At 45.2% G+C, this 16,189-nt stretch overlaps 2 protein-coding genes across 2 annotated transcripts; both read right to left on the reverse strand.

Annotated features, from left to right (window-relative positions):
• Positions 1–6,091: 6,091 nt before the first annotated feature.
• Positions 6,092–7,001, reverse strand: LOC119305566. Its single transcript, XM_037582054.1, has 3 exons — positions 6,926–7,001; positions 6,324–6,815; positions 6,092–6,188 (listed from the first exon to the last, which is right to left on the reverse strand). Exons 1-3 carry the CDS (start codon positions 6,956–6,958, stop codon positions 6,162–6,164), a joined length of 552 nt encoding a protein of 183 aa, XP_037437951.1. The 5' UTR covers positions 6,959–7,001; the 3' UTR covers positions 6,092–6,161.
• A 2,491-nt stretch (positions 7,002–9,492) lies between these two features.
• On the reverse strand, positions 9,493–15,047 carry LOC119308012 (AP-2 complex subunit sigma). The gene is made up of 6 exons (XM_037584126.1): positions 14,866–15,047; positions 14,679–14,777; positions 14,536–14,586; positions 13,215–13,388; positions 12,613–12,672; positions 9,493–9,833 (listed from the first exon to the last, which is right to left on the reverse strand). Exons 1-6 carry the CDS (start codon positions 14,866–14,868, stop codon positions 9,792–9,794), a joined length of 429 nt encoding a protein of 142 aa, XP_037440023.1. The 5' UTR covers positions 14,869–15,047; the 3' UTR covers positions 9,493–9,791.
• Positions 15,048–16,189: the final 1,142 nt, after the last annotated feature.

A 16,189-nucleotide genomic window follows, 5' to 3' on the forward strand; every position in this document is an offset into this window, starting at 1 on the left:
TTGGCATCTTGGAGGTTATTTCTCTCTTGCCTCACCCTTGTAAGCACATTCTCGCCGGCCTTTAACCGGCGCATGAGCTGTTGCTTGTCCGGATCTATCCCGATGCCATCTGCAATATTATTGTCAGACTTATACACACGCCGCACTTCACAAATTACTCATCTTTTGAATCAGATATTACCGGAGGGGGTCTCTTTGGCTTCCCCCGCTGCGGCTAGTGCGGCCTCAAGTTGGGCTTTGCACTCCTCCAGCTCCTGGGACAGTTGGGTATTCTTTTCCGTAAGATCCTGCACAATAAATGGTCCTTAAATTAGTTATTCTAACTATTTCAAGTCTCAGGGGCTACTGGCATATATAACTGTCAAATTTTCTCACCCGTGTGTCTTTTACATACTGCTCCGTGGCTCTGGCTAGACCATTTTGAGCGGCACGGAGGTGCGCATCTCCCGAATTGAAGGCATCCAATGCCTCTGGGGAGAAACATGCGTCACGAAGAACTCTCCGGCGACGCCTGTGATTCATGGCACTCTCCACCTCTGAATTGGTGGCAGATAACCTGTCGGCATCCTCTGTCGGAGGAGCTTCCGATGCATGCCTCGTGTTCGCCTCCGCTTCTGGACCTGGCTTTGGAGCCTGGCGAGCGGAGGATTGATTGGCAAACTCTCCGGATATAGTCCGGCGAGCGCTCTTCTTCCTGAAAAAGCACGAGCGTTAGTATGCCTCCCGGGAGTAAAACCTGGGAGCAAGACGACACGCCATACCGTTGCATCGGCGTTTCAATCTGGACTGCACTTCTTTTCGGCCTGTTGGGCCTTCCTGTCCCTTGTTGACTGGCCATCGCAGGCTTGGCCTTCCGCCTCAAGGACTTCCCCTGCAAAACACCATTGGTATACGGTGATCAAAAACACGCACGGATGGGTCATTTTCAAAGTATTGGAACTTCGGTCTCAGTTACCTGCGAGGCGGGGAGTATTCCGGGGTAATCGGCCGTAATGGCGACCAAGGCATTATCGATGCTCAGTTGGTGGAATACCCCGTCGATCAGCTCCACCGATAATGTCCGGATCCTCTTGGGAGGTCGGATCGAGGAACCATTCCGGATCCTCGGGTTGTGGAGGCGGGCTATTTATATCCTTTACGGCCCGGCGCAGTTCCTGCACCGAAATCACAAAATGAGATACTTGATTATGGGAGTATGGATCGGATAGGCAAAAATAAATGTCTGCTTACCCAGCTTGGAGGATTGTTCATAGAAAATCCGCCCTGCAGATTGACACGGAGAAATTCCTCCTCTTCTCCCTTGTACAATGCGGACAAGATCTTCATCAGATTGGCGACCGATCCCGGCCCCTTACGGCCGCAGCGGGTGGCATCATCCTCCCCGTTGAAATCCCACATGGGGTGGCCTCTATACTGGAGCGGCTGCACCCCCCCGCATAATGCATGTGGCCATAACCCCAATCATGGTTAGTGCGGAATAAGCTAACAACCTAATTCGGCTCATCAGGTAAAGGACGTCCCTGTCATTTTCCTTCTGAGGGCTCCGTGGACGCCAGCTTAGGCGTTTCTTCAAAGGAGCGTTATTGAAATCAGGGAGGCCGATCCGAATAGGGTCCGGCAGGGGGACATCTTCTATATAAAGCCATTCCGAAGGCCAATCTTCGGACGCCTTCTTCGGGGATCCGGATAGATATCCGGTCCCGGTGATGCGCCATAGTTCGGCTCCGCCCACTTGATATATTGACCCCTCTTGAGAACGGGGCACAAGGCAGAACAGCTTCTTCCACAGCGCAAAATGGGCCTCGATGCCCAAAAACAGCTCGCAAAGGGCCACGAAGCCCGCAATATGCAAAATGGAGGCAAGCGTAAGGTTGTGCAACTGGAGGCCGTAGAACTCCAGGAGCCCCTAGAGAAAGGGATGAATTGGAAATCCGAGCCCTCTTATCAAATAAGAGACAAGGCATACCCGCTCTCCTTTGGAGGGGCTAGGGACGCTCTTCGCTTGCTTTCCGCCCTTATAGGTGGCGAGTCCGGATCGAACCGGAACCATGAAGGCTGGGGGAAGAAATCCCTTGGTTTGGAGCATCACTAACTCGCTGTACGGGACGGAGCATCTCTCCCAATCTCCAGGCCGAGGGCTGGGAGGGCGAGAGGAGGAGCCGCGTCGACTGTCCATGATGGAATGGATTTCTGTCAGATGCGCTCTGATGAATGCTCGCGAAGGGAGGATGGTGTGATTCGGATCTAGATCCTCGTCTCCTTTATAGGCAGCTCATTTGCGCAGCTAGGGGGGTAAATGTAAAAATACCCTGACTTTTCGCATTCGTTCAACACATGGAAGACGGCCATTATTGGGCGTGGAAGCCGAGGAGCGCAATATTCACAGGAAGCCGGACGCTATTCAACAGATACACAAGATTTGGAGAAGAACCCGCCTTGCAATGCCGAAGACAATCTACGCGCCATACTCATCGCCAATGAAGCCTGGTTCGGGGGCTACTGAGGGAGTCCCGGATTAGGGGGTGTCCGGATAGCCGAACTATCACCTTTCGCCGGACTCCTGGACTATGAAGATACAAGATTGAAGACTTCGTCCCGTGTCCGGATGGGACTTTCCTTGGCGTGGAAGGCAAGCTTGGTGATACGGATATGTAGATCTCCTACCATTGTAACCGACTCTGTGTAACCCTAACCCTCTTCGGTGCCTATGTAAACCGGAGGGTTTTAGTCCGTAGGACGAACAACAATCATACCATGGGCTAACTTCTAGGGTTTAGCCTCTCCGATCTCGTGGTAGATCTACTCTTGTACTACCCATATCATCAATATCAATTAAGCAGGAGTAGGGTTTTACCTCCATCGAGAGGACCCGAACCTGGGAAAAACATCGTGTCCCTTGTCTCCTGTTACCATCCGCCAAGACGCACAGTTCGGGACCCCCTACCAGAGATCCGCCGGTTTTGACACCGACAGGTACCTCGCCTCCCTGAGCTTCGTGATATCCTCCTCACTGACAGAGGAGGCCGTCCACCGGCCCTGAAAGATGGATCCGGACATGGCCTGAGGATCGAAGCGATGGGTTGAGCCTTGGGTGTTGGAGCTCGAGGTGAGAGGAGGAGGGAGTAGCGTAGAGGAGAAAGGCGGGTCTCGGCCTCCTTATAAAGATGACGAATATCAAACGTCCCCTACGTGGCCTTAAAACATGCCTATTCCCAAGGAATCATACCAACAGGACGGTTGGGTTACCCACGCCCGTTTTGATGAGAATCCCGTAATAAGGGGACATGATCTTCGCTTCGACAAGACGTGTCAATAAAACCGCCTCGTGAAATGTGGTGCAGCATGCCGGAAAAGCGATTCGAAATAATGACTGAACGATGACGTAACTCGTGTTGTAAAAGCTGTTAGCGGATAGGACTCGTGAAAACATTATACTCTCCACGGTGGCATATGGAATTTGTTTTGCAGAGCCAGACATAATTCTTGTGTTCAAGATCTACTTTGAAGTATTCGGAGAAGGAACCCGCCTTGCAATGCCGAAGACAATCTGCGCGCCAGACTCATCGTCATTGAAGCCTGGTTCAGGGGCTACTGAGGGAGTCCCGGATTAAGGGGTCCTCGGACAACCGGACTATATACTTTGGCCGGACTGTTGGACTATGAAGATGCAAGATTGAAGACTTCGTCCCGTGTCCGGATGGGACTCTCCTTTGCGTGGAAGGCAAGCTTGGCGATTCGGATATGAAGATTCCTTTCCCTGTAACCGACTCTGTGTAACCCTATCCCCCTCCGGTGTCTATATAAACCTGAGGGTTTAGTCTGTAGGACAACAACAATCATAACCATAGGCTAGCTTCTAGGGTTTAGCCTCTTCGATCTCATGGTAGATTAACTCTTGAAATACTCATATCATCAAGATCAATCAAGCAAGAAGTAGGGTATTACCTCCATCGAGAGGGCCCGAACCTGGGTAAACATTGTGTCCCATGCCTCCTATTACCATTAGCCTTAGACGTATGGTTCGGGACCCCCTACCCGAGATCCGCCGGTTTTGACACCGACAGTGGCACCAGCAGCGGGAGCCCCCTTGTTCAACCGGGCAGAAACACGGGTTGGCATAGGTGCTTGTTTCTGCTTAACTGATCGTCCACCAGCTGTCACCTCACTACACGTACAAAAAAATGGCAAAAGTGAGCAAAAAATGCAAGATATAAAATGTGTGAGCCACAAAAATATTGGCGCACATAGAAATGAAAAAAAGTAGGGTTGTTAAAAAGGAAGAACAAATAAAACGCTAAGTAAACATCAAACCTCCTCCTAGCAGCTATGGGATCAGCCCTACACCTCTTCCCAACATTGCCTTAGCCAGCATCCTCTGGAGCCCTGCCCCTCTTTGAGAGCGAAACCCCCGTGTCTCTCACAATAGTTGGGTCAGTGCCTTCCTCTGGTAGAGGAACTTTCGGTGCAGCCTTATCGTTCTTACCCCCTACACGAACTTCGTGATGTTCATCGTGGTCATTATCATGCGGCACATTCTCCATGTCATCGTCGCCGTCCTTTTCGAGACCAGCATCCACGCCACCAAAATTATCCCCATCTAGCTCATCTTGCGTGTCAGGGAGCTCCTGAGAGCTATTGTAGTCATACCGACCACGGCAACAAGTTGGACGATGTGTCCGTTCTCTAATAAATGATGTGAAGTGCCTTGCAACCGCGTCACTATCAGAACCATTAAGTGTTGTCCAACCCTCGACCAACTTCCGTCATGCCGGAAGCAAACTACCCAACTAGGTGCTCAACAGGTGCCCTCGCCTGAAAAGTGACAAACTACAAAACATATTAGAGACACGTGATTAGGAAAAATAAGGCAGAACAACCATAAAAGAGCAATCAAATGCAATAAAAAATAATTTCAGTAAACAAATAAACATGCTTGACTACCTCAGCGGGACAAGATGGAGCTGAATGCACATCCATCCACTTGCCAAAGTTTTGTGGCCCACCAAACACACTGTAGTCTATAGCATGCTTGGCCATTAGCTGAAAAATAGCAAAAACAACTAAAGATGTCAAAAGAAAATAAGAAGCAGTGGCTACAATCATGGATTGCAAGGAAAAGAAGGAGTTTCGACGGGGAACAGCGGAGTTGTCGTATGGAGACAAATATGGTTGCCATGTGCATTCAACCATGGTTGCCAAGTTCTTTATGACTTGTTAGCCATAATGAAAGTGGTTAGGTGGTGTAAAGAAGACACTACTAACCTGCAGTTTCCCATATTTTGTATCAGATACCCTATCTGCAGCAAGTACAACCTTGACAGCATCATACGTCCACACAGAGACAGCAAACTTATGTGGAGGCGGCGGGCCTCCTATCTCACTAAAGTCGACAGTGGACAAATCAAGACTATCAACGTACATGAGCTGGTTTGCACAATAAAGCGAGCAAGTAAATCAGAATATGACAATGATCAAATTTGTGCAAGAAAAAGGAAACATGTAGAAATGCGGGGAAAAAGAAAAGGAAATGACCATGGTTTAAACGTCATTGGTAGTACAATGTCCCTTGAGTCACAAGTTTTTTAAAAAAAGGAAAGAAAAGATTTTCCATCTATCTATGTTGTTAGTTTCCACCTATCTATGTTGTTGGTTGACATCATGTTATGTTGGCAGTTGTCGTGTTATTATATTGTTAGTTGCCACCAGTTCAACATGGTAGTTGCCGTCCAGATTGTATAAAGAGAAATGAACATAGAAAGTGATAACTATGTGTATTATAGCTAGAAAAAATGAAATTGCCTTGTATACACCAACTACAGTTGCCATGTATCAAACAAACTTCACTTTGACATGAAAAAGTCACAAACGAAATATAACAAAGGGTTGCCATGCACGATCGACTATGATTGCCAAAAATCAGATAAAAGCTCTGTCAAGAACTATGGGTTGTCAAATTATGACCAAACAGAGATACCAAATGCAAAACAATTCGGTTGCCACTTATGAACAGCTGCAATGTTGATTTATGAAATAATGAACCGTGCTAAGAGCATTTGCATAAAGAGTAGGGGGAAATACCATTAGGTGCAAGCGACATCCCTTTTGGTACATCATAGTTGAGAATGCATCATTCAGGAAGTCGGCAATGAATTTACACCAGTTCATGTTTTAACATCTTTTAGCTTCGCCTGCACAAACACAATTCGGGACAAAAAGATACTGCATCGGCATTCAATAAAAACATGAAAACTGGCAATGACTAACTTCTGCATGACATCAAAAATAAAAGATTGTATGTAAAAGAATAGAGAGAGAGCATTCACCAGGATAGGGGAGCACTTGTTGCTTGGGCGGAGAGATGTGGTAGGCGCAAATACAGCCGAGATCAAGTACATGAGCAGCTTCATCTTAAAAACCTCGCCATGGGTTGTCATCCCCTCCAGCGAAGTTGCTAGCACAGTCGTATTAGGCATGGATGCCATTCCAGGAAACAAACGGGCAAACCAAGCTTCCTCAATCTTATTGTTCACCTCATAAGGGACTTTGATTTCTCCACGGGGGACACCCAAAGTGCAGAACACAGATTCCTCATTCAAAGGCAGTCTTTCACGTCCCGGAATCATGAATTCCCTAGACGCAGGCTCATATATCTCACCGAGCCAGTCGCATACAGGGTTTACTAGGTTCGTGCACCGAACCTTCATCAGAGCCTGCATACCCATCTCACCGGCAGCTCCCTTCTGCTCATCAGTAAATCCCTTTGTCAGTATAGTCAGGCGTTCTTGCGAAGCCCTATTGCGCTGACGCTTCTTCTTCTGCATAACACAAAAAGGATCATTTGTTGCCATATTTCAATGTAGTAAAAATTAGTTCTAACAGAAGAATGAAAGCTCAGTATCAAATTAAAACATAGGGGGAGAGTGACCTCATCGCCACGATTCCGTGGCGGTGGCTCCATGAAGTCATCATCATCATCTTAATGGTCACCACGAGCCATATCTGCTACGGTAAGAGCAAAAACACATTAGTGTGAAATGAAAACACATCCGACAAATGCGGAAAGTGATACACGAAGTAACGAATCACTGGATATCATTAATAACAAAACAGAAAACTGCCATATTTACCCCAAAGTTTTAGCATGCGAAAGGATGTAATTGCCATGTGCTCAACATGCACAAAAAGGCAAAAAAAAATAACCAACGGAAAAACAGGTGCAAAAACATGGCAACTCGATATGTGTGTGCTTCTTAAGAATGCAGTTGCCATGTAGGAGATTCAATTTTCCGTGTTGGTAAAATAAACAATGTGGCAACTGAGGTAGTACAGTGAAACACCCAACTACCATTGTCCAACATGCAGTGTGGCAACTAACACATTGGCTTAATAAAAGCATAGGCCACAACTACTAGGTTCAAGTTGCCATGTTAACAAACAAAAAGATGTGGCAACTAAGGCACTGATTGATTGATTGATTCAGTTGTTCGGATGTACACAACCAACGCCATGGGAATTAATGTGTTTGTTGGCTACCAACAATATATGACAAGAGAAGAGAAGAGATCAGATGGATACATACTCTGCTTTGAGAACTCTGAATATATACTCTGCTCAGTGGCGGAGCCAGAAACTGAATATAGAGGGGGCCAAAACATGTCATATAATGTTAGAGGGGGCCAAATCTCCTAAACATAGCTAATTTTGTCTGACAAATGGAGGATTAGGAGTACATATATGTGTATTTATGAGAGCATAGGGGGGCAAGGCCCCTGCCAGCACCCCCTGCCTCATCCACTGACTCTAAGTTGCTCTACTCTGAATATATATAGTGCAGAGTGTGGATGAGAAAATCATGAAGAGCAGAGTGTGCTAGTCCACAACGTATAATGTGGCAACTCACACATTGGCCTGGTAAAATGTACTGCAATCAAATATGTTGTGATATCACAAAACAGCATGGCAACGAAGTGAGTACATGGTACATACAAACTGCGATTACTCTACATATGACATGGCAACTGTCATAGTTGATTTACAAAATTAGTTGCCACTTAGAAGGATAGTTGTAGGTAAACAAAATGCAATGAAATTGTCGTGACTGCCATTATCCCGCACTTAAATATGCATCTACTTAGATATAGGGATCATACACAACTATCACTCCCTGAGTTTGGATCTCATAAACTTCAATTATCCTACACAGGACATGGCAACTGACATAGTTGATTCAGAAAATTAGTTGCCATCAACGAGAATAGTTGTGGATAAAACAAGTGTGTTGAAATTGCCATGACTGCCATGATCCTACACATTGAAATGCACCTAACTAGATCTAGGGTTCATACACAACTATCATACCCCTCAATTCAATAGCTAACATCGCCCTAAAATAGTGAAGATCATAGCCATCGAGACAAATCACAACTAACAATTAGAAACGGAATCGCTCACGCATGTAATTGCAGGAATCTAATCTCTCGTACATAGAGAGGTGGTTGCCGACCGGCCGAGCCTCACCGGCTTGACTACCACCGCGACGGCAACGGAGCTGCACAATGCCGCCCTAAAATGGCACGCGCGCGACTCCCCCGCCGACGGGGACGCCGGAGCGGCCACAAATCCGCCTGAATCTCGGGAGGGCTCGGAGGAATGTGACCAGGGAGGAAGGGGGACATTACAGAAGCTTCGACTGCCTTACCTTCTCACTGCGGCTGCTCCGGCGACGACGCTCCGGTCCTGCGAACACCAGCAACGGCCGCGAATGCCGTCGACTCTTCCGCCTCCTCCTCTCGTCTTCTCCTTCAATCGAATGGAACTGCCTATGGATGGTTGGTTGGGAAGTAATGAATGGGATGGGAGAAACCGCAGACGCACTGAGGAGGAAATGGCCAGTCGAGGGAGACAGGGACAGAAGTCGTGCGCCACGAGTGCAGGCGTGACGGCAGTTCCACCGCACGCCCTGACTCGCAACTGGTGACGGCCGAGGGAGAAACGGCGTGCGGGCGAACTGACGAAGACACCACACATCGGCCTTGTCCTACGTGGCAACCAAAAACTGCCTCATCGCGCCAAGATCCGTGCAATTTTGAATCGACGGCGATCCAGGCGTGTGGGCGGGTTGGAGAAGTGTGTGGGCGGGTTGGAGAAATTCCACACGTGTGGGAGTTAAGTCTTTCCATAGATTTGTTAGTCTTTCCGTAGATTTATTTCTTGATTCTGACTTGTCTTCTTCACCTGACATGATGTGCTTGGTACAACAAAAGTCCAGGTTGACGAAAAGGATTCTTTGTTTGGCATCTTTGTTCTATTGTACGATGTATATGCATGTTCACAGAGACGCTCTGAACCATCTAAGATAAGATAAGGTGTTTTCACGATCTGTGATACTATTCCTAGGTGGTGAAACGACATAATTGCGATCTTTAGCCCAAGGAATAGTGCAACAGATTGCTTCAAACATCGTGGGTGCTCTAGACATGCATGCTCTTATGATTGGAGAAAAGACTGCCATCATGATTGCTAATGAAATGCGTAAAGATGGCAAGGAATTCCACGGCACCTAGTTACAGAACGATCCACAACGAACCCCACCAAGCAACCATCATAATGTTTTTTTCTAGAAAGCAGCCATTTCTAGAAGGCAGCCATAAAGTTGGTGAACCAGGGGTAATCATAATAACAGCTACAACAGAATTGTACAAACGGAGAAAATTCTTCGACATGGCAGAAGGAATGGGTTTTGCTTTTGCGTTTAGTTATCTCCCCATGCACGCTGGCGACACAGTTTCTTCTTAATCCAGCTTCTCAAGTTCACCCATTCTCTCTATAATCGCCTGAAGAAAACACAAGTGATGTCAAGCAGCATCTGAGTTCTCCGTACAGACAAAAACAGTATCTTATCATTTTCCATGTCAAGTTTGGCGTCCCACAAGCCCTCAGAAGACAAGGTGTAAACAAGAAAGCCTCGATGTGAGGCTACATAGATACTTCCTCCGTAAAGAAATATAAGAGCATATAGATCATTATTTTAGTGATCTAAACACTCTTATATTTGTTTACAGAGGGAGTACTTTCAATCAAACCGTACTTTTGCTTATTGTTCATTCTGTGATGATATAATTATAATACAGATACAACTGTAGTGTTACTGTACTTTAAGATGCATCTTACAAATAGGGGGATTTAGTATCAGAGTATGTCGACTCAGCACAAAATGCAGTGTAACAAAACATTCTAAAAATCGTTGTCGGTGCTAACAAGATAGCTAGGGAATTAAGCCACTAAAAATGTGTGCAGTACAAGAATAAAGATGCTCTACCAGGCCAACTACAGAATGGGATAAACACATTTGAAGCTATTCAAATGTAATAGTGGCGCAAAAGAAATACATTTGCCAGTCATATAGATATACCGCACATGAACAAAATACATTTGACATTCCCCAAATGTGAAAATTTTGCTAGCGCTTTGTTTGGATGTCTGTATTGGAGGCCTCCGTATTGAATTGGTTTCAATACCAATTCGGCATGGAAACTGTAATGGACATGAATACGAATTCGCTTGTTTGGATGCTCATGAATTGGCCCATGGAATCTATGTGAGGTTTCAATACCAAATCATGTTTGGATGTCAAACTATGGATTTGCATGGTGCTTTTTTTATGCATCAAATAAAAATTTGTACAATGTGTGCTATAAGAGGGCAGGCCTGGCGCAGTGGTGAAGTCCTCCCCACTTGTGCCAAGAGGTCCTGGGTTCGAACCAGCCTCTCTGCATTGCACTTTGCAGGGGTAAGACTAGGTTCCTATAATCCCTCCCCAGACCCCACCTTGTGTGGGAGCTTCTATGCACTGGGTCTGTCCTTTTTACAATGTGTGCTATAAAAATTAACAAATATCATATCATCTATTCAGCCTGATTTTTTTTTACTAGTTACAACATTTATTTTATTTTTCTTTAAACTCAATCTGTGCTAAACTGAATAATTCTCAGTCTTCTATAACAGACGAACAAAAACTAAAGAAAAATCCTTTTGCTGCAAACAGACAATGCATCTCAAGCAACTCTAGATATAAAACTGAAGAAATGTCCTTCTGAAGCAACTCAGTCTATGCTCTTTGGAATCCCGCTGAAGCAATGCCATTCATGCGCCTATGAGTACATCTTCTCACGTACTGTCATGTTGGTGTTATAACAAAATACATATTCAAATTGATGCCAGCAAACACTTTATAGAAACCCAATTGATAACATCCAGATCATCATCACAATAAAAGAGACATAGCAGTACTCACACTGCAGCAAGACATGTTTTTATCTGAATAATATACACCACAGAGGAGGAGATGGGCGGCAGAGGAGTACGGGCGGCAGAGGAGGAGATGGGCGGCAGAGGAGTACGGGCGGCAGAGGAGGAGAGGGACCGGCGGAGGAGGGGGTACGGTGGACGCCGGAGCAGGGATAGAGCAGGAGCGGGGGAGGACGACTAGGTCCAGGCCAGGGCGGCCATGGAGGAGGAGATGGGCGACGGACGAGATGGGCAGCGGAGGAGCTGGAGCGGCCATGTGAGGAAGGGAACAGGAGTTGCGGTGGTGGGATTGCTTGCGCCGGCGTAGGAGCAGGAGGATGGCCGGTGAGGAGAGGTACCAGGGCGCCGCCGACGGTGGGCTTCACTGGGTGCCACCTCCTCTTTTCTAGCTCGCGCGGTCGTCCGTGGTCGAGCGGGGACGGGCTTTTCCAGCCAAATCGGAGGGGGAGTGCTCAGAAACGTGGGAGGGCTCGGCCTGTGCGACCGATTTCGGGACTGTATTCGTTTGATTTCAGCGGGCTGTTTCCGTGCGCATACCAAACAGCCGAATTGGGATTTCGGGAATACGAAATCCGATTCAGGGCCTCAATACAGACATCCAAACGCAGTGTAGTTGATTTCCATCACCAAATATATAATATTACTAGTAAGATATCCATGAGTTGCACACAACACCAAAATGCATTGATCCGGGTCATCTCATGGTTAACAAATATCGATAGGTTTCTTCGGATATTCATTCTTCTCTAGAGCTCACAAGCATACGGGTGAATAGTAAATGTAGGAAATAGATTAAAACATATCTTTTGCAAACAAAAGCATTCAAGTGTTCAACCTGCATCCAAAACTTCATGAAGAAATAACACTTATTGTGCTTTGCAAAAAATGATCTTCAAAAAATATTTTTAGTATCGATTTTGTTTATTTTTTCTAGACAGCTATGAATGTAACTCGGGATGACTTGGAAGTGGGCAGAGGAGATGGCAAGGAGGAGGGGGTCGTGGTGGTGGTCGGCAATGCGACCCAAGCGAAGGCATGAGAGGCATTGGGGGCAGACGACATCAAGAGCAGCGACCTCTCCAGATTCTTCTTATTTTGTCATGAGATGGCTAGATGAGGTGATGAGGTGAGAGGCAGGGGGTTATCTACAAACGAGTAGTGGAGTGCGGGGGTCTTTTTGTAAAACTGACATAGTTTGTCTCAGATGCGTTGGATGTAAATCAAATGGTTGTAAATGAAGGATGGCAGGCACACCATCATCACCAACTCAGCTTTTTATAGGAGTAGAGATGATAGATGAGGTACCTTTTTGCTTGTTTCTTGCAACTCTCCAGCGAGAATAAACTCATCCAATATCAAGTAAACCTAGAGAAAACATGATAAATAATGAATTTAAAATTATAAATGATTCCCAGCCACAAGAACAATTTATTCAAAATTTAGAAGATCTTCAAATATGTTACTTCAATTTAAAAATATAAAGAAATTAGAAGTATAATCGGTCAAACTTGGTTCGGATTACACCAAAAATCAACTTAAAAATGTTTCCTCTTTCCAGATCCAGTTTAGACTTTAGAATGGATTACTGTCTAATGCAAATACAGTTTGAATCTTGACCAAATTTACCAAGGGTTGAGTGTAAACTATATGGCTGACAGGAAGGAATTTGAAATCATGCCAGCAGAAAGACAAATCTGTATTCAAATATAGAATAGCTGCCTACCCTTGTCAAGTTATGTTTCATGGCTTCCGGCAAAAAAAAAAAAAAGCTATGTTTCATGGCAAAACTTGCCCAGTAAATGAATATTTAAACAAATACACTACCAGCTGAGTAACTTCCATCTTTTTCTTTCAACACGAGGAGTGAGGTAAGATAAAAAGTTTTGAAGTAGCTATTCCCATGTTACCTTGTGGAAGTTAAATACTAAATCAAGTTCACACACGTTGCTGAAGAAATGGTCCAATATCTCCACAAATAAGTGGATACATTCCAAGTATACCAACTCATTATCCGTGATATCTACACATATTGAGAAAAATAGTCCTGCATATCTCCTGTAGATAACTTTGTGCGTACGGAACTGCATGAAAAAACATCCAAATTAGATTTTGCCTGCTCCCCACTCTATAGCAGTTTCTTACAGATATGTCCATAGATTGAATACGTTAATTCACTAGGAGCATATACAGTGTGGTGTTTAAGAAGCTTAGAATTTCTAGCTTAGTCATCTAACAGTATTATTATTAACTTGCATCTTCAGAATGTTACTCATTGTCGAAACCAAACACTACCTCATTAAGTAAACGTACCTAGTGGTAACTGAGAATCGTCAAAGAAATGAACAAATTATCATTCAAGATAATGTCCAAGGCATTTATGGTATTTTATTACTTGGATTCTTTGACTGTTTGAGATCAGTTAGCAGATGACTCTTGATCTTCCAAAATTTCAGAGCCAAACCTATCTATCTCTTCACCCTGTTTTTAGGGGTTTCCTTTCCAAGCTTACCATACTACTGACTTTGTAATTATAAGTGGGATATGAACTGATTAAGGACGAGCAGCCAAGGGGATCATAACAACAAATGAAAAACACGCACGCAGTATAAAGGTAAAAGCCCCGTCTTTGTGATCCAGAACAGAGGTTGTACACGGATACAATATACAACTGTTTTCATTGGATATTCACATATCTATCAGTGTAAGACAACACAATTGATGCTCCTGAAAGATCTTCTGCGTATGTAAATTTGGAAACTGGACATGCCATCTCAATTTGGATCCTACAGTTATCCTGCTACTTACCGATGCACGGATGGCAGCAAAGGAATTAGAACGGATTCACTAAAGGAAAATTTACAATAAGCAAGTATCAAGAACCCATTAGCTTGACATCTAGTATGAACTATGAACCCAGCAGTATGGCATTCAGTGTTTGATCTACAACTACTGCATTCAACCTGCAGATGCTTGTGTAGTTGCATCTAACCAAAGAACAGCTAGGCCACAAGGCACAACCTTTTCTAACCGCGATTCAATGTACCTTGTACAACAGTATCCACAATTCTACAGCGACTGAACTTATTCTACCTTTTGATCAGATCAAATAACTCGGAGCCCTGGTCTAAATTGCTTCAGACCAAAGCAAAAAAACAACGATATCTAAGCTAATTTCGCATGCGCATATACAGCTGTTTGGCCTCAAATCAGGATCAAGAATTCAATCACCTCAACGAAGTTAGTGAACTTGGGGTCCCTGTTGACGACCAGCCGATGCACCTGGGATACAGAGGAACAACCCAGATCAACAACACCCTAATCAGATAGGATCTTTCTCTACGGCTGAAGGGGCTGGCCCTGGCTCCGCTCACCTCATATTCAACCTTGTGCTTCTCTGAGTCCTCGAGCGGGACGTAGTACTTGGCCAGCCGCGTCTTCCCCTGCCGATTCTGCAACAGGATGAAACGGATCTGCAAAGAGGCGAGCAAAGATCGGACGGAAGAATATCAGATCCCGGAGAGGAAACCCGGCGGAGTGGAACGCGAGAACGGTCCGTACCATGCTGGGTGATGATGATGACGACCACGCTTGAGAATTCGCGGGATTGGAGCTTGGGAGGGGAATGAATCGGATTTGTGTTGCTTGGTTTGTTGGGTTGGCTATATGCAGATGAGCTGTGGGTGGGTTCACCGTTGAAAAGTGGTGCCTCGGCTTCCTCTCCAACCAGACCAGTACTCCTACTGCTCTTGCATGCGTTAATTTAAGAGTAAAATGCATCCATGGTCACTGTATTTGTCCCTCTAGTTCACTTTGGTCCTTGTACTTAGGACGCGTCTAGCGAGCAGCCGTGTGCTTCCTAGCGTTTTCTGGCGGCCTGCGCTGATAGGCCCCGAAAAGGTAAGTTTCTGTCCCCCCCTCGATCAGAAAGGGGACGTTCCCCCGCGATCACAACCTGCTCCACCACCCCGACTCACGTGATTCTTTTCCATCCTACTTTTCTCCATCCCCACCTCTCCTCCCCTCCTATTCCCTTCCAGCCGTCCCAAAAGAGAGACATCTTCTTCTCCCCCAAGAAAGAGGCAAGGGTCATACTGCTCAGATCTCAAAAGCTTCAAGCCTGCAATACGGACGGCGTCCATGAAACTGTTGATCTAAACACATCTAGAAGCAGCAGAAGCAGGCAAGTTCAGAGGTAAAAAGCTGTAGATCTGCTCACCTTCCCCAAGCCCCAGCCCTCTCCAGCATCTTCTGTAGAAAAAAATGGAGCTGCTTCTTGATTTTCTCCATCTGTGTTTCGTCCTGTTTTCATATGAACGATTTTTAACCCTGTGTTGATTATTGAATCATATGCCTGCTTCTGCTGATTGTAAGCATGTGTCAAGTAGAAAAAAAAGGATGAACATCATGGCTGATGGTTGATGGGTTGTAGAAAGTAACTTGCATCGTAACTTGTATGAAGTTAGGCAAAAAAAATATTGTCTGCAGCAACTTGCATTGCAAACATAGGCAAAAAAATCATTGCTTGCATTATCAGCTTGTAAAAAAAATGAACACTAGGCAAGTAATACTGTGAAAAACATGCAACTCATGGCTGATGGAAAAGCAACTTGGAATAAAGAGGTAGGCAAGAAAGCTATTGTGAAGAAGCAAGTGATGTATAAAAGCTAAAATCTACTACAAATAGTTTATCGTTGGTACTTTTATTCACCAGTGACAAAAAAAAGTGAGGTTTAATTTACCTTTCCAATAAGGTGTAGGTTGCATGATCCTACAACAGTTGTTGTTGTTGTGATCTTGCAATTGGCGGGGAACAATGCGGGTGGATGCAACATATATTGCTATTTTGATCCTGCAAAAAAGAAATGGCAAAAGAAATTTCCTA

The sequence above is a fragment of the Triticum dicoccoides genome, chromosome 5B, assembly GCF_002162155.2.
Source record: "Triticum dicoccoides isolate Atlit2015 ecotype Zavitan chromosome 5B, WEW_v2.0, whole genome shotgun sequence".
NCBI lineage: Eukaryota > Viridiplantae > Streptophyta > Magnoliopsida > Poales > Poaceae > Triticum > Triticum dicoccoides.

What these genes read in the sequence shown, in the direction of transcription:
- LOC119305566 (XM_037582054.1), bottom strand. Translation starts at nt 6,958, where the DNA reads ATGGAGCCACCGCCACGGAATCGTGGCGATGAG. An exon ending in CACGGAATCGTGGCGATGAG is followed by an intron (nt 6,816 to 6,925) that starts GTCACTCTCCCC and finishes TGTGTTATGCAG; the next exon opens with AAGAAGAAGCGTCAGCGCAA. An exon ending in ACAAGTGCTCCCCTATCCTG is followed by an intron (nt 6,189 to 6,323) that starts GTGAATGCTCTC and finishes GTGTTTGTGCAG; the next exon opens with GCGAAGCTAAAAGATGTTAA.
- LOC119308012 (XM_037584126.1), bottom strand. An exon ending in AGTTCACTAACTTCGTTGAG is followed by an intron (nt 13,389 to 14,535) that starts GTGATTGAATTC and finishes TTTTTCATGCAG; the next exon opens with TTCCGTACGCACAAAGTTAT. An exon ending in TAGTATTTAACTTCCACAAG is followed by an intron (nt 12,673 to 13,214) that starts GTAACATGGGAA and finishes TGTTTTCTCTAG; the next exon opens with GTTTACTTGATATTGGATGA.